Genomic DNA, 26,595 nt, shown 5'->3' on the forward strand with positions numbered 1-26,595 from the left:
GGTTACATCTCCATCTTGCACTCCATCCGGCTCCTCGCTGCCCCCGTCTCCTCCTATTAATATCCACTCAGCTGTTCGCCAGCCTTGCGGATAAACCCCTTCGCCTCCTGGCCTCGAACCCCAACCCGCCTTGTGACCTAACACACGTGCTGATGGCCACTTCGAGGCCATTCAGCTCACAGTCACAGTGAGACGGCCGTCAGGGAGAGATTCACGTAGCCAATTCTAAAGAAATTTGTCCATTTGTAGCACGTGATATTATTTATCTGTGGACAATCAGGATAAGCCTATAGCATTTAGGGTCATTTTTAAACAGCATAAGCTCGGTTTACTGGCTGGACCTTCTCTTGGGCTGGTCCATTCCACTTCTAACTACCTGTCCTGGACAGCATCATGATGTGGCCTGGAATCCATCCGGCCTGGTACACCCAGGGCACAATGGCTGTCCACAGTGGGACACACACCAGTACCGGTCAACCCATTAGGCGACAGGTGAGGGGGTGCAAACTTAGCATGGCTGTTTCACTTCGTCACCGCCAGGGGGCGCCATTGGAGACACTTGATCAGGATGGGCTTTGAGCTGTACTGGCACACACACAAACACACACTCACATACATACACTTTGGGTAATTAAGAGACAACAATTACCCTGTTTAATGCAGTCGGAAGCTTGCTCATTACAGGGAGACCATGCAAATTACAGAAAGCAGAGACAAGATACAAACCCCAAATCCTGGGAGACTGAGGCGACCGCGAGCCCAATGTGTGTTGGAATAAATCCCTCAAATTTCACCGTTGGATACTGCCGGTATATCCCGGCGCCTCGGTCTGTTACGGTCCCAGGTCTGGCGTGAGATGGAAGCCGTATCCTGTCTCCGGCGGCGGGGCGTTTAACGCGCCGTTCGTGTGCACAGACCTCTCAGATCTCAGATGCCGCATCCTACTACGACTTGATTGCATAAATAAATTATAGAATATATAGTCTTTTAACTATTGGACTGAATCCACGGCCTATCACGATGATTTATTGTATGTTTAGCCACTTTGATAAAATCCAATACTATTTATAACGCACGAGCGGAGCTCCATTAATGTAGTAGAAAAAATAATTAAAAATAATCATGTGAATATAGAATATTTAAGTGCACGCGAATTAGTTTTTCCAACAAGTCCCTAACAAATGACGTTGAATCATCATTACTGTAATGAGGATTAGTAATTAAAATAAGTGTTTATTTTAAGATTCCTCTGGCACACAGTTCGCTAACTTCCCCCGGTATCTCGGGAAGTCGGCAGAAAGCTGATTCCTCGCCAGGGAGCTCAGCATCAATGCATCGTCACAGACAGGCGGATCCGGTGTGATATCCCTCGGACGTGATGGCCAAGCCCACGGCAGCTGCATCCACCCTCCACCTCCACCCTCGGCAGCTCGTCCCTCCCACCCCCTCGCCAGGCTTTGCTGCGCTGTCCCACTAAAGGCGATTTCAGCACCGGGACAGATCCCGCACTGTCGGATGGCAACATGGCGACAGAGGTAAGCATCAGCGGATCGCTTCATGGAAGCGGCATACCTCGGCTGCTATCTCCTTTATTTATTTTAGGAAACGCACCGCACAGGCATCGCTCATAGACATGATTTGCCCGGCACGCTTCTCCTTTGTCGAAAATTACGCCGGATCATTCGAGTACGGATGAATAGAAAATTTAACCACAAGAAGTAAAGGTAAAGAGCACAGGTTTTATTCAAGGAATCGGATAGAGAGGAGATCCCTGGTGCTATTTTTGTCGATTGACAATGGGAACGAAGGTCGTTCTTACAAACGCTACAAGTGCACGCTGGACATTCAGAACCACATAAAATATTTATAAAAAAAAAAAAAAAAAAAAAAACTGTGGTACGATCATGAAACGAAATCGGTCCTAAATTATATCATTCAGTCCGCGAAAAGGATGGGGAGAGCCATGCAAATTAGTTAATTAAGAAGCAAAACGCTGTCCTCGCTTACGTTTTAAACTACATAAGATCAAGGTATTATGAATTTAGAAAACTAAATCCGTGTAAGTATTCATAAGGCTTTGTGACTGCGGCATTTGTCCTGGCGTTTTGCGTTTGGGGCTTTAAAGCGTGCTGCATGCTTCCTGTTTACCGTGCGCTGCTGTTGCATGCAGGGCGCGATGCGTGGCGCGCGCTTACCCTGTTGGGGCGCTGAGCCGGATATGGCTCCACTCCGGGAGTGTAATCTTGGTGGGTGGCTGCCTGGCTGGGGGTGTCACACCTCTGTCTGCCGGATCTAGCGGGGTTATCGGCGTGCGGGTTTTGGAACTGGGTCCGGGGGTGACGCGTGCGGTCCGTCAGCACCGTGGACAGTTGCTTCATACATATGCAAGCGTTTCATTTTTGCATATACACTGTTAGTCCACAGCTGGGACAGAGTAGCCTGTGCATTTGTACAAAAAAAAACAGCAAATAAGTAAAATCCATAACTTATGTATATGCATTATTTAAGTGAATAGCGCCATAGAGTGAACGGCAATGTCTTGTGTTAATATTCTTAACATTTATTGATGGTAATGGATTCCTGTCTATCTGAATTTAATAAATCTCCCATTTAGAGGGTGCTTTGGCTTCGCCTGAAAGCACTGGAGGTTTCAGTTAGCCGAAGCGCTTTAATGGGAATTGATGGAAGGGCATCGCCGGATGCCCGTGTTAACGTCCTCTCTGCTGTTTGAGCTGTTCGCCGCATCATTTTTAACATTTTATTTTAAGTCAGATCGCCACCTTCCGAGTTTTTTCCAAGCTCGTGTTATGCTTCACTTATGACTGCCTCATTTTGCTAAAATGTGGAGCTGTATAGTAGGCCTATATTTAAATGATGTAATCTCACTTCCCGCATTAAAATATTCAAAATATGCCCGGTCTTTCGCTAAGTTAAGGGCATTAAAGAAACCATTACAAAAGTACCACTGATGGCTATGCACAAGGATTTTACTAGGTAAAACATTTTTATTTTGTGTTTTGGAGTAATTTAGACAGATGTGAATCCTAAACTTTATAAATCTTCCCACACAGAGGATTACTGTTCTCGTCATTAGGTGAGTGATCTGGGGGATTTTACCATTCTAGAGGGGACCTTTGGCTCACTTCGGCATGTCAGGTACAAACGGACAGAACACCGTGTTGAGGATCATTCTGCTGCAGAGATCTGTAAGATCTGTAAGAGGTCCCGAATCGCTGTGAATGACGGCACAGTCCACGTCCACCGGAAGATCCGCCGCGCGTCAGGCTCCGTCTCCAAAGCAACCGCGTGTGGTTCCGACCCGCTGCTTGCTCAGCGTTGGTAGGACCGTGTCCCCCGCATAGCTATAAAAATAGCACGCGGGAGAGGGCGTCTGTAAGCATGCGCTCCTCATCACAGACCCAGGTCTCCTTATGCTTGTCCTTTCAATCCCCACACGTGTCACTGTTACGGTCAAACGAAGGAACCATATAGCTTAGGTGTATGGCAATCTGATTGATTTATTGATCTTCTGATAGCGGTGATGTAGCTTCAGTTCCAGTGTAAATGTCATCAATGATCAGGTGATTTTGCAGCTGTGACGCTGAGGGCAGCCTGAGGCAGGACCCAAACTTTGACTTCCTGTACTGAGACGGCCGGGGTATCGACCCTGCTTTCCACCAAGTGGAGGCTAGTTCGCATCCCCTTCAGAGTTCTTCCACCTGACCTCCGGCAAGATGAAAGTTAGCTTAAAGTGAAACAGCCGATGGCCGTATCCTTCCATCTGTATGGCTGCCAGGATCTGCATTCCTGCCAGAAGACGTCATGGTCGTCGTTAGGTCCGATCATATAGCCCTGTGTATTTTAGCCTTGATGCCAGCCTTCCTTCAGAAAAGCCCCAGGTAAACTTGACTTAGCCCCCGACCTTTTCAATACCTAGAAATTCCTCTGGAAGGCGCTAATGTGGCGAATAGCTTAGCCTGATTTTTATTTGTGCCCCAGGCGTCCCGAACCTTCTGGGTAATGGTAGCGGGGCGAGAGTGTCCCTGAAAATGGAGACAGACACCCAGGTCACTTGTGGCTCATGATCAGGCTACTCAGCTTCCCATGGTGCCCGCCCCTTTTCAGCGTCGACCAATCAGCCGTCAGATTAGCTAACCTCTATATTCAGCTCCACGGCAACAGTTGTACCACACATTTGAGTGTGTCCATTTCGGCTTATATTTTTCACGGGCGTGCCACTGTTCTCCTGTGATGCTTGTGTAACAGGTAAGGCCCGGCCATCGAGACGCGCTGTGTAGATTCCCAAAGCTTCCAGCACCACGGGCTCTGACAACAAGCTCAGAATGAAGCAGGGGATGCTGGGAGACCCAGCCATGTGGGGTTTCCCTCTCCCACAGAGTGCCAAGAATTCTGGATCCAAACACTATCGATTATTAATCATGTGCTTGATGTCAACACTTCCGAGTGGTATTTCACACGCTGTTCCTGAAGAAGCAGCTATCAGTCACTTCAGGAGCCCTGCTCCGAGTCTTTCCACAGCATGAGAACACGTCCTTGGGGTCACTGGGACATTAGCGGACACTGGGCTCAGACGGCGCCAGCGTCCTTGGGACGGAGCGCTGAAATTCGAGGACGTAGGGCGCTTTGACGGTAGTGGCGGCATTTCCCCGGGGGGGGGGGGAGGGAGGGTATCGAATGCTCAACATCGTCGTGTAGAACAGCTTGTGAAGGGCGCGATGCCCACCGCGGAGCTTGGTTGCGTGCCAAGTCTCACAGGCTTGTTGTTGTAACGGTCTCCAGAGATGGGTGCATTTCAGGGGAAAGATTGGGGCATTTCAGAGGTGAGACTGGGACATTTCAGGGAAGATTGTAGTGCATTTCAGGCGTGAGACTGGGACCTTTCAGGGAAGAGGCTAGGGCATTTCAGAGGTGAGACTGGGACATTTCAGGGAAGAGGCTAGGGCATTTCAGAGGTGAGACTGGGACACGTCAGGGAAGAGGCTAGGGCATTTCAGGCGTGAGACTGGGGCATTTCAAGAAAGAGGCTAGGGCATTTCAGAGGTGAGACTGGGACATTTCAGGGAAGAGGCTTGGGCATTTCAGGGGTGAGACTGGGGGGCATTTCAAGGAAGAGGCTAGGGCATTTCAGAGGTGAGACCGGGACACTTCAGGGAAGAGGCTAGGGCATTTCAGGGGTGAGACTGACGTGGCTGGGGACTGGGTGGCAGCTTGCACTGGGCATGTTTCACAGCTACTTTGTTTAAGATCTGAAACCTGTTTGTCAGCTTTGACTTTGGGATTATCACCATTTTTAATGGGGTTTATCATATGTACTATGATTCTCGAATTACACATAAAAATCCCACACATCAAATTTTGCCAGTTTTGTCCACTGGATCTCAGAAAAGCAGCAGTTTCGGGCCCCTTAACCCATGACAGCTGGTTACACTGTAACGATATACAGCTGACCAGTTAAGTGGTGACAATGAACCTGAATGAAATTGTGATTATCTATGAATGACTAATTTAATGGATAATTAATGTCTCATTGGGTAATCTATTGTCATTTACTGCAGATTGATTAAACTCCGACCATCTGTGACTGACTGATAATCTACAGTTGATTAGTTAAACTGTGATAACCTGTGGGTGACTAGTTATTAGACATTGCGGTCGTTTTCCACACCTTGAATCAAAACATGAATGCAGCGACTCATCTGGCCAAAACCTTAGGATTGGACATTGGCTCGGTAACAACTGATGAGCCGAGAGACATATTATGACGTCATGCTTTGTGCTGCTGTCGTGGACCTCAAACAGTCGACGCCGGTATTAAAGTGCAGGATTAATGGTCAGAAGCTGGTGCGCATCGTTAAATTTGTGCCCTCGCCTCTGTTTACAGTACAAAAAGTCACTGAACACGTCTCTGTGGGGAAGACAGTGTCCCCTGCACACGTAATCGTCCTTACTAATAAAAGAATACAATTACAGCCATTGTGATAGCAAAGCATCAGTAACAAAGAAATGTCTGAGGAAAACAGGGCTGTAATGGAAGTGAAGCCTTACAGTCTGAGGAAAACAGGGCTGTAATGGAAGTGAAGCCTTACAGTCTGAGGAAAACAGGGCTGTAATGGAAGTGAAGCCTTACAGTCTGAGGAAAACAGGGCTGTAATGGAAGTGAAGCCTTACAGTCTGAGGAAAACAGCACCCTTCTTTTGTCAGAGGGTATTTACTACAGGAGAAATGCCAATCAGTCCTCTGACAGAGCTTTGCATAAATGAGAACACCTACCAAGTTTACATCATCCGCTGGGGTGATTTTATTTGGTTCTTTAGATGCGGTACATGGCAAAACTTTTCGCAGTTTGACTGTTGGTGAAAAAATGACGCACCACTTTGCAGCCTTTAGTCACTTATGGCCGGGGATTTGCTTCAGTCCCATGAACGCATGTCTGTTAGTGATCGCATCTAACAAAGTGTGACTTCACAGCACTTGCTGTCAGACACCACCTCAGTTTTTTCGCTGCAGTACAACAAACGACACTGCATAAGTAGCTGAGAAGCGGCCAATCGGCAGATAGAAAGATGTCAGGTGACTCCCGGTGAGTGGAAGTATGGTCATTTTCAGGGATAATATTTCGGGGGGAATTTTTTTGGGCCTGCTGGAGGTAGTTTTTTTGAAGGACGACGATAGTAACTGTTTAAACGTGAGGGACCCTGGAGTCAAAATGAACCCAGCCATCTGGACTCTGCCCAGCAAGTCTATCCACAGCACCGGCACTCCCAAAGGAGTCGCTAGAGAGGTCACATCTCGGCAGGGCAGAGTTCAACCTGAATACAATGGAAAACAGAGAGTGAAACTGATGAACACAGAGTGTTCATCTGGTGTTTAAAGATGCAGATTCATCCTGAAGGTTGCTGGTTCCAGTCCCCCTGTAAAAGACACATTTAATGAGGGGCTCCAAATCGCTCTAGTGGTATAAATGGGGGAAATTGGACATCGGTTTGAAGAAAAGTGTGAGCTAACACACACTCCCGGTCTCACACATGAGGGAACGTGACTGCTCACACTTACGCACACCTGCTAAATCAATCGCGGAAGCATTGGGGACTCCAAAAGATTCATGTTCCCGAGAACATTGGCAGCTGCCGGCTGTATCGGTCATTTGCCCTAAAACGGTGATAAAAAAGGACCATTAGTTAGTTTTAGAAATCCACTCTTTAACCGAAGAGCCGCAAAAGTCTATGGAGCGTGTGAAACACGAGTCTCACAGGGAAAGTGAGAATGGCACAGTGAGGCCCAGTGGGCACAACTGGAAGGGCACCAGGCCAGGGAGGGTTTTACTAACGAGCAGACGCACACACATGCAGACGCACACAATCGCGCACACGGCACAGTGCGGCCGTTGTTCGCCAGAAGCCACCGGCGTGAGAATGTCAGGTGTGCCCTCAAACGGCACTCTATCCAAACCGTGTCTTGGTGGTGAAACTAGCACTTCCCTGGAAAGCGCAGAGCAGCAATTGGCCGGGAAATGCCGTCCGCGGTAGGGTCTGACAGCTCAACCCCTCTCTGCCTGGCAAGACCCAATTCTCTGGTCCAGATCTGCCAGATGAAATCAAATACAGCAGCTTGAGGAGAGGTAAGGAATGCAGCTGGAAAATGTTTCCTTTGATGTTTATAAATCTGGTCAGGTGACTGGGTGCATGGGGTCACATGACCTTTCTAGAACACATGATTAAACACAATTAATGTGGCCATTTATATAGAGGATGGTCAACTCTTTGCAGAAAGTCATGCAAAAAGTGACAGATCCTTTCAGTAAAACACCCAGTATAATTTGCCCGGGTCAAATGTAGTGGAACTAATAGTTTTTTTTTAAATAGCATCCTGCATTGATGCTGAATTTAAACATGTTTGTTTTGGAGACCTGTTGGTGACCTCATGTCTGTGGGGTGTCCCTCGACTCAGGGGCCATAGACCCCCGCGGACAGATGGCGCGTAAAAGGTCAGTGCGAGAGCTGCGAGGGGTTTATGGTCTCCTAAGGGCAATGTTTCCCTATCCAGTCCTCAGGAACCCACAGAACCCTCCCAGCTCCCGGCAAAAACATGGACTGTCTGTGGGTCCTAAGTACTGGACAGGGAAGCACTGTGTAAGAGTATTGTGGCATCAGCAGGCCCAATTCCTGCATTCCTCTTTGGGCTCGCAGGTCATTCGTTTGACGTCGGCTCATGGAAATCAGCTAGTCTCTGGGAAGGAAAGACCCCCTGTACACATCAGAGCTTGAAGACGCAGGGAGGACATACAGTAAACTTACAGGGGACTTACAGTGGATATACAGGGGACTTACAGTGGACATACAGGGGACTTACAGTTGACATACAGGGGACTTACAGTGGACATACAGGAGACTTACAGTGGATATACAGGGGACTTACAGTGGATATACAGGGGACTTACAGTGGACATACAGGGGACTTACAGTGGATGTACAGGGGACTTATAGGGGACACAATGTTTTCAGCATTAGAGTCTGATTATGATCATTCTCTGATCAGTAATGTATTTGCAGACCTTCCTCTGTGTTCCTAAACTTCAGGGAAGGTCATTCAGAGACTGACTGTGAACTCCTGTGCATCTGTGACATCCGTTTCTTATTTGAACAATACTAAAAGGGCAGTTTCGCGTTTTCAATCGAGTCCCTAATTAGCATTAATTATATTATTATATATTAATTATAACACCCAGATGTCATGGACGCAAGTTCCAGGCATTGAATATGCCTCAGATTAGGCACACACGTGCAGACTGATTGAAATGCGAGGCTACGTGTGACAGCTTGCAGCTCTGGCAGATTCTACGATTGCAAATCACTGAGTCTGGTCCATATTCCCAGTTTAATAAAGCCAGGAATGCACTCCCTCAGATTGCCACCTGTTTTTGTCCTTTGAAAACTGTCATGAGCACTTTGAGTTCATTATGAAGTAGAGCAGTAGGTGGCGCTGTGGTTAAGGACGTCGCTCTGAGTTTTAGTGTCAGCCCCAGACGGTGTCCAGCTTAACCTGGCACTTAACCTGAATGCCCTCAGTAAAACACGATGTTATAAAGGTCATTTGTAATAAAAGAACTGAGCATACAGACACAATAATAATGAGATTTTTGTCCATTTTTAAGAATGCTGACCATTTTTTCTCTGCCTCTCCAAGTTCCACAACCTCCAGGAGCTGCACCACAGTGCGTCTCTGGCCACCAAGGTCTTCATTCAGAGGGATTACTCAGAGGGGACCATCTGCAAGTTCCAGACCAAGTTTCCCGCAGAGCTGGATAGCCGGGTGAGCATCCCCCTGCCCCCCAACCCCGCCCACAATCCCGCCCACAAACATCACGCTACATCCATCCAGTGCCGGTCAACTCATTAGACAACATAGACGGCAGCCTATGGCGACATTTTCTGAGGGGGTGCAACAGAGCAAGCTAGTTTTGCTTTGTCTCGGATTGGAGGTGGGACAGACAGAGAAATGCAGACTGTCCGACAGACAGACAGACATATATACAGACAGACAGACAGACAGACAGAGACATAGTCAGCCCGACAGAGCCACAGACAGACAGAGACACAGACAGACAGAGATGCAGTCAGACCCTGAGAGCCACAGATGGACAGACAGAGACACAGACAGACAAAGATGCAGTCAGACCCTCAGAGCCACAGACGGACAGACAGAGACACAGACAGACAGACACAGACAGACAGAGATGCAGTCAGACCCTCAGAGCCAGAGACGGACAGACAGCCACAGACAGAAAGACACAGACAGACAGAGATGCAGTCAGACCTTCAGAGCCAGAGACGGACAGACAGAGACACAAACAGACACAGACAGACAGAGATGCAGTCAGACCCTCAGAGCCACAGACAGACAGACAGCCACAGACAGAGAGACACAAACAGACACAGACAGACAATCCTGCTGGGCATCAACACAACAGACAGACTCAACTGAGATCTTCACATTTATTATAAGGTGCTAAGAAATATAAATATACCAGAATAAAACAGATGGAAATTGGTTTAAAAGTGGCTGGAAAGGCCTGAGCACTAATATCCATCCTGGGGGAGGTTTGGCTTTTTGGTTAACAAATTTACAGCTGAGCTGTAACCCGTTTAAGAGCCTCGCAGGAAGATGCCTGTGGGGGTATCACGTTTCCACGGCGTTTAGGGCTCGCTGGGGTGGCGGTACTCCCCGCTACAGCCCCCGCTGTTTATTAGTCTCATTAGGAAGCGGCCCCATGGGTGGGGGTGTGTTAAAACCCGCGTTTTCCAAGTCCGTGGGCACCACAAGCAGCTACCCCCCCCCACACGCCAACTCAGCTGAAAAGGGGAAAAAAGTCGATTTCAAAGTGTCGTGCACATTAATTAACTCTGGCGAGGTGTTAATAAACCACAGAGGGGTGCCGTGGGGTTGGGGGGGGGTCGCGGGAAAAAAAGAATATTTTTAGGATGGGTTTGGCAAGCAAAGTCGCCCCTGTTAATTAAAAAAAACTGAGAATAACAGTGCCAAAAAGAGAGAAAGAGAGGGGGAGAAACAGAAGGAGAAACAGACGTCAGGCAGCTTCAGCATAAAGTAAGACCCCGGCAGAGATGACGGGGGAGGGGGTCCGGAATCTGTTCAGAATCACGTTTTATTTCTCGGGGACTAAAAAAGACAGGAAATGATGAAAAGACTGGAGTTGTGGTAGCCGGAGGAGAACCGCTGATGTGCAGGGTTACAGGAGATGGCATTAGTGAGATGTCCCTCTGTCAGGTGTGTACTGTCGTATGGAAACGTGCACCGGGAAAGTTCTAGAAACATAGGCTGACCTACTGAAACTGGACATTGTGCTCGTGTCGTCCTTGTGCATGCATGCAGATCGAGCGGGCCCTCTTTGAGATCACGGTGAAGACGCTCAACGATTACTACGCAGAGGCCGAGAAAATCGGCGGCCAGTCGTACCTGGAGGGCTGTCTGGCCTGCGCCACGGCGTACGTTATCTTCCTGTGCATGGAGACGCGCTACGAGAAGGTGAGCAGCGTGAGCTAATGCTAATGCTAACGTGGCCCGCAAGCTCCTCCCCAGCCGGTGGTACCACAGCAGGCCCCATTGGAATAAGCAGGAGGGTTAGCTCGCTTGAATTTGAACATGTGAATCCCCAGGAAGCCAATCAGGAAGCCAAGGAATCCACAGGGAGCCAATCAGGAAACCAAGAAATCCACAGGGAGCCAATTAAGGAACCAATGTATTCTGAGATCAGAGACCCTGTCTGGCAACCAAGAAATCGCTAAATCAGTGAGCCAGTCTGCCAACTAAGGAATCCCTAAATTAGAGAGCCATTCAGGGGACCAAGGGATCCCCAGATCAGGCAATCATTGGGGGAATCAAGAAATCCTCAGATCAGGGAACCAAGGAATTTCTTGATCAAGGAGTCAATTGGTTGAACAAGGAATGACAGCTCAGAGAACCAATCAGAAAATGAGTGAATCACGAGGTCAGGGAAACAGTGTGTCCTTGGCCTGTTTTCTGAGGGATGACACACATAATGAACAGTACCCACCTCTGTATGCTGACCCAGCTTGCAGTACTTCTGCAAAGCAGCCTCTCTCCTGTTATTATGGAATGTGTTTAATAATACATACCGCTTGTTGGAGATGCTTGGATTATTAAATATTTTATTCAGTTCTAAAGTAATAAATATTTGATATTAAGTATAATATCCAGCTGGATCCATCTGGAAAAATAGATGACCAAATATAAAGTGCTGATGTTAGGGTTTGAGGCTTATTACCCCCAAACAGCATCAGAGAATGTGAACAGCACCCCCAACGCCCTGCGCTCTTTCTCGAGAGCCCTTGAGTGTTTCTTAACGCCAAGAACGCAAAGGTCATGCTTGTGGTCTTGGCAAGACCAGTCTTGCTAACTTGCCTCCCAGGAAGGAACTTGAGGTGCAATGAATCATATGATTGGTTTTGTTTGGTGAGGATGCAACTGATGCATTATTGATATTTGGGGTGGAGCAAGACCAACAGCTGGGGATTTTTACCCTCCTCTGTACTTCTGTTGTTGAGTTTTGGAACTGGTCTTTGGAATTGGTCTGGCTTTGGTTTAGTAGTGTGAGGGTCCTGATCATTTATGGGTTGAGGTATTTACCACAGTATTAAGTAACATAAAGTTATACTGGATCATATATCCATTAGTTGATGTTCCTTTAATTTCCTGGAATTTTGAACATGGAAATGTTCATACCATGACTAGCACCAGAACCAAAAACGACCTGGTATGTAGCTTATCGACCACCAGAATTTTAGGAATTTCTAGGAATTTTAAAAGATTTGAAGAATAATCTCTGTATATGTGTCAGATTTCCGTATATTAAAGCCCTTTATGCCCCCATCAGACGTGCCCCGTCCCAGCTTGTAGGCTCCAGCTACCCCCGCACACCCCTCATCCATCTTTCCTCTCTGTTATTCATCCCCATCACGGCACACACACCACGTTCACTGTTTACTGTCTTTAAGCAGCTACGTATTCTGTGGGTTCTGCTTATGTGTCCGTTGGCTGGCTGCATCCCTGTGGTCTAACAGCAGTTCCCCTCCTGGGATTCCCTCCTCCAGCTCAGGGACGTGTTCCTTCACGATGGCACCACCCGCCTAGCCTCGCTTCCCACCCTTTGCTCGAGGTGACATCACGGTCACAGTCACATCACGGTCACAGTCACATCACGGTTGTTGATTCTGACAGCAGATGGCATGAAGTCCGAGATGAGGCTAATTTCAGCCCTGGGGCGTTTACTTAGTATGTCACAGCCTGTTGTCTCGTCGTGCAGACCCTCAACTCCTCGTTGCTCCTGTGCTGAGCAGATCTGAGGTTTCCTTACAGAAACAACAAAAACACGGTTTCCCAGATCGTTAACGCTCCTCTAATTAGCCATGGCCTGTATGCACACCACTGCCAAAAGCTAATGAAGCGGATCTGAAGCCCTGGATCACACGGCACTCTGCAGGGCAACGAAGGGGCTGTTTGTCATTATCGTCAGGTCAAAGGTCGCCTTGCACAGCACAGCGCGGAGGCGAAAGCGGCGCGTGGTCCTGTGACATGGTGGCTCTGTCGTGCTCTCACTTGAAATTATGCTAGAGACTGAGAGGAGGTAGATTTTAGTTCATGAAAAGGCCAAAGACCTCTTTGGTGCTGCCTTTGCAGGATAGACTCCTCCTCAGCCACGGTCCTCGGCTAAAGGATAGCAACTGGTCAGGGGGGTTCCGTATTCTGCTTCCTGTCCATCTAACCATCTCTGCAACCTGCCCCCCTACCCCCCCCCCCCCCCTCCAGGTGCTGAAGAAGATCTCCAAATACATACAGGACCAGAACGAGAAGATCTACGCTCCCCGAGGCTTGCTGATCACAGACCCCATTGAGAGAGGCATGCGAGTGGTATCCTTTTCCAGAAACTTCCGGGATGTGTCCTCTGCTGGCTTCTCCGAAAGGAGAAGGAGAACCAGAACACTGCAGTTTAATCATAAAATATTTTAATATATGTTTTTTAGAACGTATTGCTGGTGTATTTTGGCTGATATGTTTTTTGGTATAAGGTGTCTTGAACGGCAAAGGTAAAGGCTTTAGGAAGGGATTCGGATTCTTCCAGTGCCGTTTTTGGGTCTGGGGAGGTGTGGACGTGCCAGTAGGGATGGTGATATCTGCGTTGTGGAGGTGGGGGTTGCAGGGTATGGAATTTGGGGAGGGACAGGCTGAACCAGACTGGTCTGCTGGTATGTTGAGGTGGGTAGTTCAGGCCCAGAGAGAGAGAGTCCAGACCAAGACTTTGTTTCAACCAAACTGTTGAGTATAAAGAGTCACAGGCACAGAGTATTCAGCTGGTTGGTGGAAACAAAATCCTGGTCTGGATTTTTAGTCTTACATGCTGAACTACCCGCTTCTGCGCTTCTGCCGGTGCGTTTGACCCTTGACCCCTCTGTGCGCCCAGATCGAGATCTCCGTCTTCGAGGACCGCGGCTCCAGTGCCTCCAGCTCGGGCAGCAGCTCCACCAGCAGCAGCAGCAGCGGCCGATGACTGGCGGAGCAGCACCAGGGGTACGGGTACCGGGGGGCGGAGGCGCTCCCCAAGATCCGCATGCTGAAACATGAGAGCACCCGATTCTGATCCGGGACCAGCGCCGAGGGCAGCACACCGCACCGCGCTGCAGCCAGGAGCTCACACGCACGCACACACACACCACACACACCCCCGCCCCCGCCCCCGCCCCATCCCCGCCAACCCGGTCTCTGCGGCCATGTCTTTCATCCGCCATTTACAGAGATGCAAAGTTCAGGTCCAGAAAGTACAAAATCAAACCAAAGTTTCGTTTCAACCAACCAGTTGAGTATAATGAGTCACATTTACAGAGTACTGAACTGGTTGGTTGAAACAAAACCTCGGTCTGGATTTGTACTTTCAGGACCTGAACTTTCCACCTCTGGCAATTAACATATGTTGCGTAGCCCTAAGATGGTCCAAAACAGAATATACGTGGCATTTGGTGGCCCAGTAATTCTACACCAGTGGTCAGTGGACTATCATGGTACCCCCACTACCTGGCCCTGACCCTGACCGCTACCTGGGGGGGCAGGGTCACATCTTTACATGATTATTTCCAGGGAGTGAAAGATCGTATTGGTCAAACAGCTTTATATGACCATTGATAGAAGTCAGATAGTAAAAAAACAGAGAAGGACCCACGTTTCTCCACGTATGTGACCTGATACAGGCATCATGCAAGAAGATCAGCAGCGATCAGCTCAGCCTGGTGTTCCTGCCATTCCCAGCCCCATCCCAAGCCTGGGACCTCTTTATAAGGCTGATGGTCTGCTGTACCAGACCCTGGGTATCTTAAATGTGAGCCCGCAGTGAGGGAGCCACGGTGCACTATGGGAATGAGCAGATCTCATGATGCCAGGCTGGATGCTCCAATCTCAGACGCAATGTGCTTACAGCTGCACTTTAAACATGACGATCTGGCTTAACATCCATCAGTCTTTCTTAATGAGATCCTGCAGATTGCCTGTCAGTACAGAAGGCGGGACACCGTGCAAATACCTCATGGTGAAATTTAAAAGTACAACACTGAGCATCTATCCCTCTATCTTCCAGGCACTTATTCCAGCTCATCATCCCATAATCCTCACATCTTGGCTTTCTTAGTCCAGGGCCATTTCTCCTCATTACGATATGCTTTCATCATCACCAGTCATTATTATTATTATTATTATTATGCAATTGTTTTTTATCTCTTGAATTATTCACAGATCTTCTGTGTTTTGTTCTCTCGCGACCGTCATTAAGTCTTTATTTTGAGACTCAGAGGGTTCGAACTTCTCTCCAGTACCTGTCCTGCCCCCCCCCACCCACCCAACCCAACCCCCGCTTGGCTTTTTGCCTCCCAGATCTTTCTTTGACTGGAGGTCCTTGGTATATCACAGCATAGCACATAACGCTGGAGGGGGTGTGACGGGAGGGCAGCTGGCTTCTGACGGAGAAGGTGGCAACACTTTTAGTGAATCAGATTTGTTTTCCCACTGGGTAACATGATTATGATTTGTGTTTATATAATTTACCCCTTTAATTTATCCTCTCATTTTTCCTCCCCTTTTCGTTTTCAGCACATCACCCGGCACCCCAACAACAACAACTATTTTTTAACAACTGTTCTGAGCTTTGCACATTTATAGAAGTAGCTCACGGCGGGGGTCGCGGTGGGAGTGGCATGTTCATTAGCTCCTCCCCCACAGCCCCGCCCACACCTAGCCTCACACTGCACACCGTTCAAGTAGCTCCTGTGCCACACCCTTCCTAGCCCCACCCACCGCCATAACGGATGCCTTCATGTTTCTCCCCTGTGGAAATACCCAACCTTGGCGCTGAAAAATGGACCCTTCACCTCTGCCGAGCCTGATGTACAGTTTACAGTGCATGGAGCCATTTCTGTTTGCGTGGGGGTGTGACGTGGGGGAACAAAAACAAAAAGTCCTAATCTGTCAGGATTATAACCCCCCCACACCTGTGAATTGTCTCCCAGAGGATGGTTGAGTGGGGTGGGGGGCGGGATTGTTAGTGATTTAATGTACAGTATACAGGTACTTTGGGGTGTAAGGGGTGGTGGATTTTGTGGATGGTGAATCTGGGGGGGATTTGCAGGACAGCAATAGAACCTCCTGGGTAGTAAAGGACAGTCGGGGTGGGGGGTAGTTATTAGTGACCAGTGTGAAAGGGGGGGGGGGGTTATCTGGATAGTTTGTGTGGCAGTCATAGTGCGGTTGGTGTATCATTATGAGTCCAGGAAGCTTGTCTTTGGTCTGTCCTCACAAAGACGATGGAATCTGGTTGTCATGGAGCCTCGTGCTTCAACAGCAATCAACCACTTGCCAAATGTTCCTCAAACTGTTCTTCAACAGGACCATTTTGGCCGGCAGTAAAACGTAGGACATCTTGATTTCTCAGAACTTTGGCCGTGCGAATGTACCCATTCCTGACGCAGACATGAGGCAGATCTTCAGGAGAGTTTGTAACCAAGCATGAGGTTTAGTAATGTGATCTTCATTGTGGTGTCTATGCATGAGATGGCTGGGGAGGTTAGTCACCAGTTTTCTACTCAGTGTGGTGTTTGGAATGGAGGTGGACTTCGAAAGGGGGCGGAGGGTAGGGACCAATAAGCAATAGGAGAGAGGTGGGACTATGTATCAAGGAGCCAATGAGAGGGGAGAGGTATTTATGGCCTGGACCATGAACGAGGAGAATGGCGTAAGGAGCAATCAGGGAGAGGCGGGACTATGTATCAAGGAGCCGATGAGAGGGGGGAGGTATTTATGGACTAGACTATGAATAAGAATGGAGTAAGGAGCCCAATAAGCAGTCAGGGAGAGGAGGGACTATGTATCAAGGAGCCAATGAGAAGGGGGAGGTATTTATGGACTGGATCTTGAATGAGTGGATGGAGTAAGGACACTATTTTGACTTGGACCAAGTTTACATACCTGTATATGTATCCTTTGATACAATTGTTTATTTTTGTTGATGTAGCGACCCGTGAAATTGTAGGGGTTTTCAGGAATGTCTTCCTATTGACAGCGACCAGAGATTTTATGGTCTCCAAAGAGTTTGTGGTTCATCACCTGCTGCAGAAGCCCAGCATCATCAACATTGACGTGTCCAGGATGACACGCTTTGGGTCATGTTTACGCAAGTGCAGTTAATGCTGTGGATTTTCATAAATCAAAATTTGCTGGTGGATACTTACCAGTGCAAGATTGTGATAAATGATGGACACCAAAAGAAACAATAAATGCTATCATTCACATGAGCTATCTGAGTTTCTGTATGTTTTTTCCATTTATCCTAACCCAGTTGGGGTGGCTTGGTGGTGCAACGGTTAGCACTGTTGCTTCCAACGGGTGAGACTTGTGTTTGAGTCTCTGCTTGGGTTCCATGTGTGTGAAGCTAATTGTAGCTACCGAATCATCTGTGAGTGTGCCCTGTGATGGGTTGTTGTTCCCTGCTTTGTGCCCATAGGCTCTAGACCCTCCACAACCCTAAATAATACAAGCAGTTGCAGAAAATGGATGGATGGGTGAACCAGTTACAAAAGCTGCTGTAATTACTTCAGGCACAAAGTACTGTGTGCTTGACTGAAAATGTAACAAAAGTCTTCCAGAATGGTCTTTAGTAGACTTTATTCAGGCTTCCAAGGTTTGTATGCAGAACCACAAAATCTATGTAAGCCATTATTTGCAGATCTTCCATCCATCTTGTAACCATGTGTCCTGGTCAGGGTGATGGGGTGGGTCTGGAGACAGTCCCAGTTCTGGCATGCACTCTGGATGTGCCAGTGTTTTGCAGAGTACTCACACTTACACACATAATCATATACTATCGGTAACTTATTGACACCAATTAGCCTGATGGCATGTCTTTGGACTGCGAGAAGAAAACCACACAGCACGGGCAGGATACGCACATTCCACACACATGGAGCATGATAGGGCTTCGCCCCCACAACCCCGGATGTGTGAGAGAACAGCGTCTCCTACTGAGCTGCTGATTTGCACATCGAGATTGTTTGTTTTCTGATTGGCAGAGCTGCCTTGTTTTCCACTGACCTTCTGGGTAAATTCCAGTAGGCCACATGACAGATGGAGACTCAGCATCTCTCTGAGCAAACCGAGTTCCAAAAACCAGTATGAATACTGTGCCTGTCGGGCACCTGGAACGAAAACGGCGTCACAAGGCAGGCAAGTGGTCAGAGGAGGACTGCGGCAAGTTCAGGGTTTCAGGAGAAGAACCAGTTCCTGAGGGATACACTATCAAAGCTAAAGGATAAAAATTACATTGATTTATTCAGCAGACGCTGTATTCTGAAGCAAAGTGCATTTCTGAGAAAGCAGGGTCAGATGATCCTTGGGGCAATCAGGGGCTACAGTCCCTGCTCAAGGGCCCAGCGGTGAAATCGCTCTGCCGACCCTAGGATTAGAACGGTTGACCTTCCAATCATAGGCATAGAGTCCTAACCCCCTGAACCATGTTCTTGGGCTATATAATGAAGCAGAAGAGGATGGGAGGTGTGAGGTGGATTCATGGATCTGGGGATCCGTGAGGAGCACAGCCATCAGCAGTCCACCAGCGGGATCATCGCCATGGTAACCACAGCAGGAGGCGCCTTGGGACTGGATTGGATTCAGCTCACAGCCAGACCTCGCAGACACAATCGGAGAGAGCGACTGGGAAGGCGCTGAGGAATTCAGAGAAAGCGGAGCCGTCCCCGAGCCCGTGGCACCGTCCCCGTGGCACCGCTCCCACGCCAAAGTCCCTGTGCCAGGGGAATGAGCTGCTATTCCTCCCCAAAGAGCAGAGAGGACATCTCCATGCTGATGAGCCTGTGGGACTTGGCTGGGCTTCCCGGAGACAAACATCAAAGCAGAGGAGCACATTCGCCAACACAGAAGGTCACAAAATATCCATTTGCCTTACAGAAGTAAATAAATCATAATTATTGCATTAAAGAGCAAAGGGTCTTTATGTGCCTATACTGTGGGTATAACTGAATGTGCATAATGACCATTAATCAATGCATAAATCACAAACGCACACATACAATCCAAGAGAGACATGAAGCGTCGGCACAATAAATATAAGGGCATAATCTTGTCCTGGATATAACATTAAAAAAATGAAATGCAGAAGTAAAATAAACTTTTATATATTTTTTAATTTTTAAATTATGTTTCAGTTCTTTTTATGTTTATACCTCACCCGGCACAAGATTCACGCTCGCTTGAGCTTCCATTGACTGGCACGTAAACATGCAGCATATTTCGCTAATTTTTGGCAGGACCCCGAGGCCGTTCCCACCACTCCGGAAGAGCGGGGGGATCCCTGGAGGACCAATCAAAATAACGCAGCAACCTCAAGTCAAGGGGGCCGCTGTGGACATGAAGACCATCCATTTAGAGTAACCGAGCCACTTTCCCATGAGCTCGCATCTCTCCACAGCCGGACAAGAAGTTCTAAACAGCATGTCAAAGTTCCTCCTCACCCATCATTCATTACCCATTACACAAACCCACCAAGATGTGGTTTCCATTGGCCCTCGTGCTGAGCATTCATGCTTCTTAAAAATTCAATGATCTCCACTAAGCAGTTTGTATGGATTTAGGGGGGGGGGAAAGCAACAGAACAGTGTGCTCCTGGTACAGACCTTTGAACATCGTGAGCGGTTAAAATACTCCAGATGCATTTCTGAGCATTTTCCAGCTCTTTATCACACATAAAATTCAGAAGACTTGCAGCCACCAGACCACCAAAGACTGAAACATTTCATGACCAAAAAGCCGTCTTCCCCACTTCTGCCCTTTGTCTGGCCGCATTTAGACCACGAACTCTCAGAAGTTATTTGCTCTGCTTTGTCTCGGAGCCCCTTTAAAATCATTTCTCAGATCCCTTGCTTATTAGTTTTGGACGAGCATCATTTTTCTGTTTTGACTCTGAGTGGCTGATGCAATTTTTTTGCTGTTGCTGTTTAGCTCTGATCTTTAATGTAAACAAGGCTTCTGGGTAAACACTGGTAAGCCACAATACCAATGGACACAGGCTGCCCCGGTGACAACAGAAGATTCCAGAAGGTTGTCTGGAGACCACAAGAATGCTCTGCTGCCTTCAAGAGGTGACAGCTGCTACATAGGCCTTAGTTCCTTGAGATTTTAAATTAAAATAAATGTTTAGCAGAAGTTCAGAAGTTCATCTTCCATGGTATTTATCTTCAGGCCATCAGATATCCTCCCTTGGAGGGTAGAACATCATGCATCTTCAATTCTGAGACATTAACAGTCCGAGTTGTGAGATCAGACTGAGAACTGATAATCCAATACATGAAATTTATCAGCTCTAGTTCTTCTTCATGATTGTGACATCATAGTTCTTCATGATTGTGACATCATAATCCCTGTCGTTATAGCTTCTGCAAATCCTTTCCCAGAACGGTCACTCCTGTGTCTCTGTACCAGTACATATATATGGGTGGTGAGTGGCTCTGTGGGCTAAGTCTCTAGGCATGTGGTCAGAAGGTTGCCTGTTCAAGCCCCAGCCTTGATCGAACAATTATATGTCTATGGGCCTTTGAGATGCAGGGGTATGGCATGTTGGCTGACCCTGCATGTGATCTCCCCCCCCCCCCCAAGCTATGGAGAGTAAGATGGGGTCAGTGAAGAGAAGCATTCCAATCTCTCTGTACTTATGGAAAACAAAGCTTGCTTGTTTATTTTTTTTACCAGAGAATGTTGAGAAACTTCCTGAAGATCCATCACAGGAGTTTATATTGTTGCACCCCTCAGTCTAGAGCCAGGCAGTGAAGCTCATTTGAAGTCACGCTTCACTCGCCTGCTCACTGGTTTATTTCAGCCTCTGTAAGTTCTGCTGTTCCTTTGGAAGTTCTGCTTTCCTTCTGCCGCCTGACTTTCTTCCCCTGGCTTCTAGGCGTTGGAAGCACCACTCAGCTGTTGGCGTGTCACAACCCACGATGTTCCGGAGGTCTCCGCGGAAGGCGGCTCTGTGGCCATTCTGGTCCGATGCTCAAACTGTGACTCACAGCTAAGGGCTTCATTTGCCGTTGGGTCTCTCTGTCCAATGCTATTTTTCATTCCAATCTGTTGTGTACTTTTGTTTTGAGGGTTTTTTTTTTTAGCACTTTTATGGGCTTGTTTTGTAGGGATGGATGTTTACCAGTCCTGCAGAACTCAGGCTTGTCCTGTTGCTAAATTTTCCTACACTTGCACCCAAAAATAATTTTGTTTTCAATGGCGGCTTATCTGTCATAATCATCCCGTCCTGAACCGCAAAGGTATTAAATTTGAAATTTCCCAAAATATCCTAAATATCTTAGTGGCTCAAAGCATAACCCAAATGTGAATAAGGACTCAAGCCGAGGAATCGGTTCTTCATCCCCCCCCCCGCCCCCCCACTCAATAAAGTATTGATCAGCCTCATAGTCTCCATTCTAATAAAAGTCTCTCCTCTCTTGGCATGAAAGGCTGGTAAAAATATGAAAATTCCAAAAATTCCGAAAGCCATTAAATGCTAAAAAACCCCAAAAATGTTTAAGGTTGGACTGGATTTCCTAATGTGCCTCGCAGTGGTAGGACTTTGCAGTTCTGCTCAGATTTTATTTTCATTACATGGGACCTCGCTATGCATCATAGAATTCCTCATATGCTGCTTTTCAGCCCTATTTAACTCACCTGCAGTTGGAGATGATATCAGTCTAGGGGTCTGTAACTCTGGAGCTCCCTCTACGTCCCGCTTTCAGGTACTGTCTGTGCCGCTGAGCTCTGGGAATCTGCACCAATGTGAACAAAGACGGCGATCGGGCAGCGGGGGCCGTGTGAGAGGGACACGTCACTCCCAGGGACAAGTAAGGACATTTCTCCGCTGTCTCAGTGGTCTCTTCTGGGAATCTAATCTCCGCCTCAGCAGATTCCCCAGTGGAGCAAAAAAAAATCAAAGCTGCTTATCTTTAACGAGGGCAGAAACGTTACAGAAGAACCTGCCGATGTCGCTCGCTGTTTCCCAGACCTCGTCGCAGCCTGACCGTCCTCCCGTCGTGACACTGGTGCCGAGGTGATGACAGATACGCTCATTAGTCGATCCGAGTGACACCCGTCAGGGACGCCGCGTAGAGATGGGACCCTGAGACCACAGCCTCTCACCAGTTTCTGCTCCTGCTTCTCTGTGTTACACGAGAGTCAGGATTTTTGTCACAGAAGTATAAGGAAACTCAGGGCAGGGACCACACTCCATTTCATCTTCCTATAGTGCTAATCATTCACCCATCTTTACATTAGCTTGTTTAGCAGACCCTACGAGCCAAATCGACATACAATTGAGAAAGTAGAGTCAGTCAGTCCCTGGAGCGACTGAGGGTCAGGGGCCTCACTCAGGGGCCCAACGGTGACATCATTCCACCGACTTACGGATTTGAACTAACAACCTACCGATCACAGGCACATCTCAACTGCTGATTTAGCAAAGGGTCACAGTGAACTCTGTTTACTGTTTAATATAAGTACTTTTACATATAGGAATAGCATCTTAGCAAGGCATTCTAGGCTAATTTAGCATCCAGCTGAATGGCTGCCCCACTGAAACAGGAAGATGGCGTCTTTGCCAGATGGATTTTGCCAGAGCGGATCACTAAAGGCATAAAGAAAATGTCATTTCCCAGCATCACACAGCGTGGCACGTCCAATCACATTCACTCATTACACATCAGTCTTCTTATTTTTTCATATCAGAGCATATGTGTTATTCATCCTCATGAATTTTATTGGAAGTGGATCTAGATGCCATTGACGTTCACCACAAAATCCTTTTTATCATTAATGGATGTTTAGAAAATATACATATATTCAAGACAGTCTTCATACTATTCAAAAAACACCCTTGCCTTCAACATGTACTGTTTGTGAGAATATAATTCAACCCCAGTAGGTGAGTTTTTGTCATTCCGCAATATTTGCTAAAGTTTTTCCAGTTTATAATATATACAGACATACACACACATGCATATCTTAACTTCCTCTCCATTTTTTTGCAGTATTTTTTTGCAACTCCTTGGCAGGTTTTGCAGAACTGTCAGAGTTTTCTTTTTACTTTGGCAGCTCATAAGCCAAACCGAAAGCCCGAGATTTCACTTTCTCATTTCACACAGGTATATCTCAGTCATCAGTTCATTCTGCAGATGACATACAGCTGGTCGTCCCATTCAGACAGAAAAAAAAAAATCACAAATAACCAGATTTTAAGCTGAGGCCATAAAAACACCAGAGAGAGAAGAGATGTGATTTACAACCTGCCCCCCCCAGCCCTTCTCGTTGTGCTCTCTGGAAGCCTTTGGAGAAACAGATGAGAAGATCCCGTGATGCTGTTGGGTGGTGGTGGTCTGGCTCGTATGGAGACAGAACCATTTGAGGTTCGCAGGAAACGGATAGTCCAGCTTCCCAAGCCGAGCAGGACACGGCCCTGATGGGCTATTATTTAGGCCGCGCTCGCTCAAGGACATGCACGGCCTGCTAGTTTAGGAAGAGTAAGTGATCTTGTCAGGGGAATACATGACGACATTGTGTAATGACCTCGATTACCACTCTCGCAGTTATTGGTTTTCATTAATCAATCACGAGTCTAAAGAGTCTCCACTGCAGCCGACATCGGCGCAGTTACACCGAAGCCACTGCGCCAGCTGGACCGCACACCGACTTCCCGGCCCGGCGCGATATTAACTCCAGGTTATGAGTGCTCCATCTCCTCTCACCTCCGCGTCGGCCAGGGTGAAATTAAATTTTGGGGCGTGTTTAAGCTGGAGGTCTGCTCCACGTCTGGGAGAAATACAGGCTTATCGCTGACTGGTCTGTCGATACATCTTCAGTCTCTCGCTTCTTCTATCTCATGGGAAAACCCCTAAAGAGGGAAGGGCGTCATTCGTCTAGACCAGGGGTGGCCAATCTAACCCAGAAAGGGCCGTTGTGTATGCAGGTCTTCGTTGCAACTCCCTAATTAAATTACTAATTAGAGGACTGATTGGCTGAAGAGTCCTCGCACCTGGGTTTAATCAGCTGACCTAAAGGTTATCCCAAACACCTGCATACACACCGGCCCTTTGCGGATAAGACTGCCCACCCCCGGTCTAGACCCCTATGTTCCTGCCAGGCCAATCAGCTCCAGCATGTGAAAGGACACTAATGACAATAATCCACTTTGTTACAGAATCCACATAATATTCAGGTGTTTAGATAGATAGATCTATCTGTCAGATTATAGCTCTGTTACCATGAGATATAGATGGGTATTAGACTTTTATAATCTGAAGCGAATGAGTTACATGAAAAGGGTTCTGAGGTTGACGTCATGAATGTGGCGAGAGCAGAGATTCACGCCAAAACACAGACAGCTGAAACGCGGCTGCTATGGTACAATCTGTTGTCCCACCCATAGATTCAACAAGCTCCACCATGAATGCGAAATTCTGCCATGTGAAGCCTCACAGTCAGATCCTGGGCGAGTGTGAGGAATGCGGCCCTTTGCTGTTCTTGCACAGCGAGCGCAGTCCACACAGCGCAGCGGACAGATGGCGCGCCATATGTCACCAACTCCAGGGTCCTGTTTGTCTCTCCCTCTCCCTCTCTCTGCCTCAAGGCCACCGTGTCATTCGAAACCTGCTGAGCCCGCAAGAACGGGAGGAACCCAAAGCCTGGGAGCGAATCCACCTGCGTTTCTTCTTAACACGACGCACTGACTCCACTGAATGATAGTAGTTGAAGGAGAAATGTGAGTCCTCCCGTGACAAGGGCTTCAGGAAGTCTGGATGGTGGTGGACCTCTCACAGCTTACACCAGGTAAGGGTGTGTAATTAAGACCCAAGAGAACCAGCAAAGCGATTTTCCAAGCTTTGTTTCCATTCTTCTTTGGACCTGAGGGAGGCCCTGCCTTTCGGTCAGACTACCCCCTGTCCAGAGAATCACCAAAAACCATGAGGCTCAAAGCCTTGCATGAAAATACCCAGAGGAACCTTTACAAACACCAGGGGCAGCAGGACCCAGGGAGATGAGCTTCCTGAGGGCTTCCTATCCTCAAGCTGCCGACAGACCGGTGAGGACGTGATGCCACTGACGAATCACGAGCCACGTAGGCCTCGGACACCCCCTCAGCTGGTACAGAAACAGGATGACGGAATAACAGAGCTAAACGACAGACAGGAGCAGGCACTCAGGGTAAACCATGCAGTGAAGGAGGATGTAGTATATTAACGATATCTCTACAGACCTGATACACAGAGGCTGGCTTAAAGGGGCAGTTTGCTCCAAATGTTGAATTCCACCCACCAATCGTATCACTGCTCTGAAGGTACAGCTAGGGTGCTTGTGCTTGAATCATCGGAGCAATGATACGATTGGTGTGTGGAGTTCGGTAGATAAATAGTTCCTACATTAGACTACTCACTACAACGTCTGTGGGTAGAGTAACAGGGTCATGATTTCTGGTAAGAGACGCTGCTGTTCAATTTTCCTGATGTATTTTTTGGCACTTTAATCACCGCAGAAAGAATGCCGTTCACTCCCATTATATTCGAGAGAAGCCTGACATTCCCACGGCCGATATCTACAACACTAGGCAACTGCCAGCAGAACAACCGAGATGGATAGACAGCACTAAAGCCCCCCTTAAATGTATCTTTTCCCGTTTTAGGGTGAATTGTCCCTTTAAGAAGTAGCATCAATCCCCTGCCTCATTCACAGGTCGGTGAAACGACCCGTGCAGAGCAGGACGAGAGCAGCACATGCTTTCAGCACAGCGTGGAAGAGGGATGGATGAGACGGGACGCACACATGCGATCGGCCGCTTAAAACCACAGCCGAGAGTCTGTCCAAACTGAGACAAAGAAGAAATTCAAGGAGACAATCCAGAAGTAGGCCAACTCACATATTTTTACATCCAATGAATAGAAGATGAAGAAACCACACTCTACCCTACATAAAATGTAGCTGCCAAGGCGAAGCGCAATCACCAGAAAACCAGAGGTTGTGTCATCGAGCAGAGGCACAGAATAAAGGATTGTGAAGACTATCTACGTGTAACATCCCAGTGGCACAGTAAAAATGAACATCAGCCTGACACGGCATTGTTCCGGAGCAGGAGATCCAGCCCCGAACCTGTGTAATTAGCTGCTCGAGTCATTGCCATCCCAGTCTCACGAATAAAAACCTTTCATTACGTACGAACCCTACTTTCCTCCAGCCAGCTTGACAAGCGCTAATCGTCTTGCGCTATTGCAAAGCTGATGTCACACCAGCAACTCCCCAGAGACCCAAACAAAGCCAACAGTTAACCTGCTTTGTCAGGGACTATGGGGGCGGGGGGGGGGGGGTTGACTCACGATACCCGGTGCAGCCAACGACTCCCAGCTAGCTGTCGGCTTGCGTTGTTCAAAGACATGAGACCCCGAGAATCTCGAATGCCGGCTCCCCACAGAC

At 47.9% G+C, this 26,595-nt stretch overlaps 1 protein-coding gene across 2 annotated transcripts; it reads left to right on the forward strand.

The window, feature by feature from the left end:
• The first annotated feature begins 1,266 nt into the window (after window positions 1-1,266).
• Window positions 1,267-17,384, forward strand: LOC111848480 (golgin subfamily A member 7B). 2 transcript variants are annotated; one of them, XM_023820526.2, is made up of 6 exons: window positions 1,267-1,535; window positions 9,205-9,330; window positions 10,909-11,061; window positions 13,363-13,464; window positions 14,015-14,121; window positions 15,688-17,384. In XM_023820526.2, exons 1-5 carry the CDS (start codon window positions 1,524-1,526, stop codon window positions 14,099-14,101), a joined length of 480 nt encoding a protein of 159 aa, XP_023676294.1. In that variant the 5' UTR covers window positions 1,267-1,523; the 3' UTR covers window positions 14,102-14,121; window positions 15,688-17,384. The 2 variants fall into 2 exon arrangements, with proteins under 2 accessions (XP_023676294.1, XP_023676295.1); XM_023820527.2 differs by lacking the exons at window positions 1,267-1,535; window positions 9,205-9,330; window positions 15,688-17,384 and adding an exon at window positions 10,606-10,803 and having other exon boundaries at window positions 14,015-14,292.
• The last annotated feature ends 9,211 nt before the right edge of the window (window positions 17,385-26,595 follow it).

The sequence above is a fragment of the Paramormyrops kingsleyae genome, chromosome 20 (assembly GCF_048594095.1).
Source record: "Paramormyrops kingsleyae isolate MSU_618 chromosome 20, PKINGS_0.4, whole genome shotgun sequence".
Taxonomy (NCBI): domain Eukaryota; kingdom Metazoa; phylum Chordata; class Actinopteri; order Osteoglossiformes; family Mormyridae; genus Paramormyrops; species Paramormyrops kingsleyae.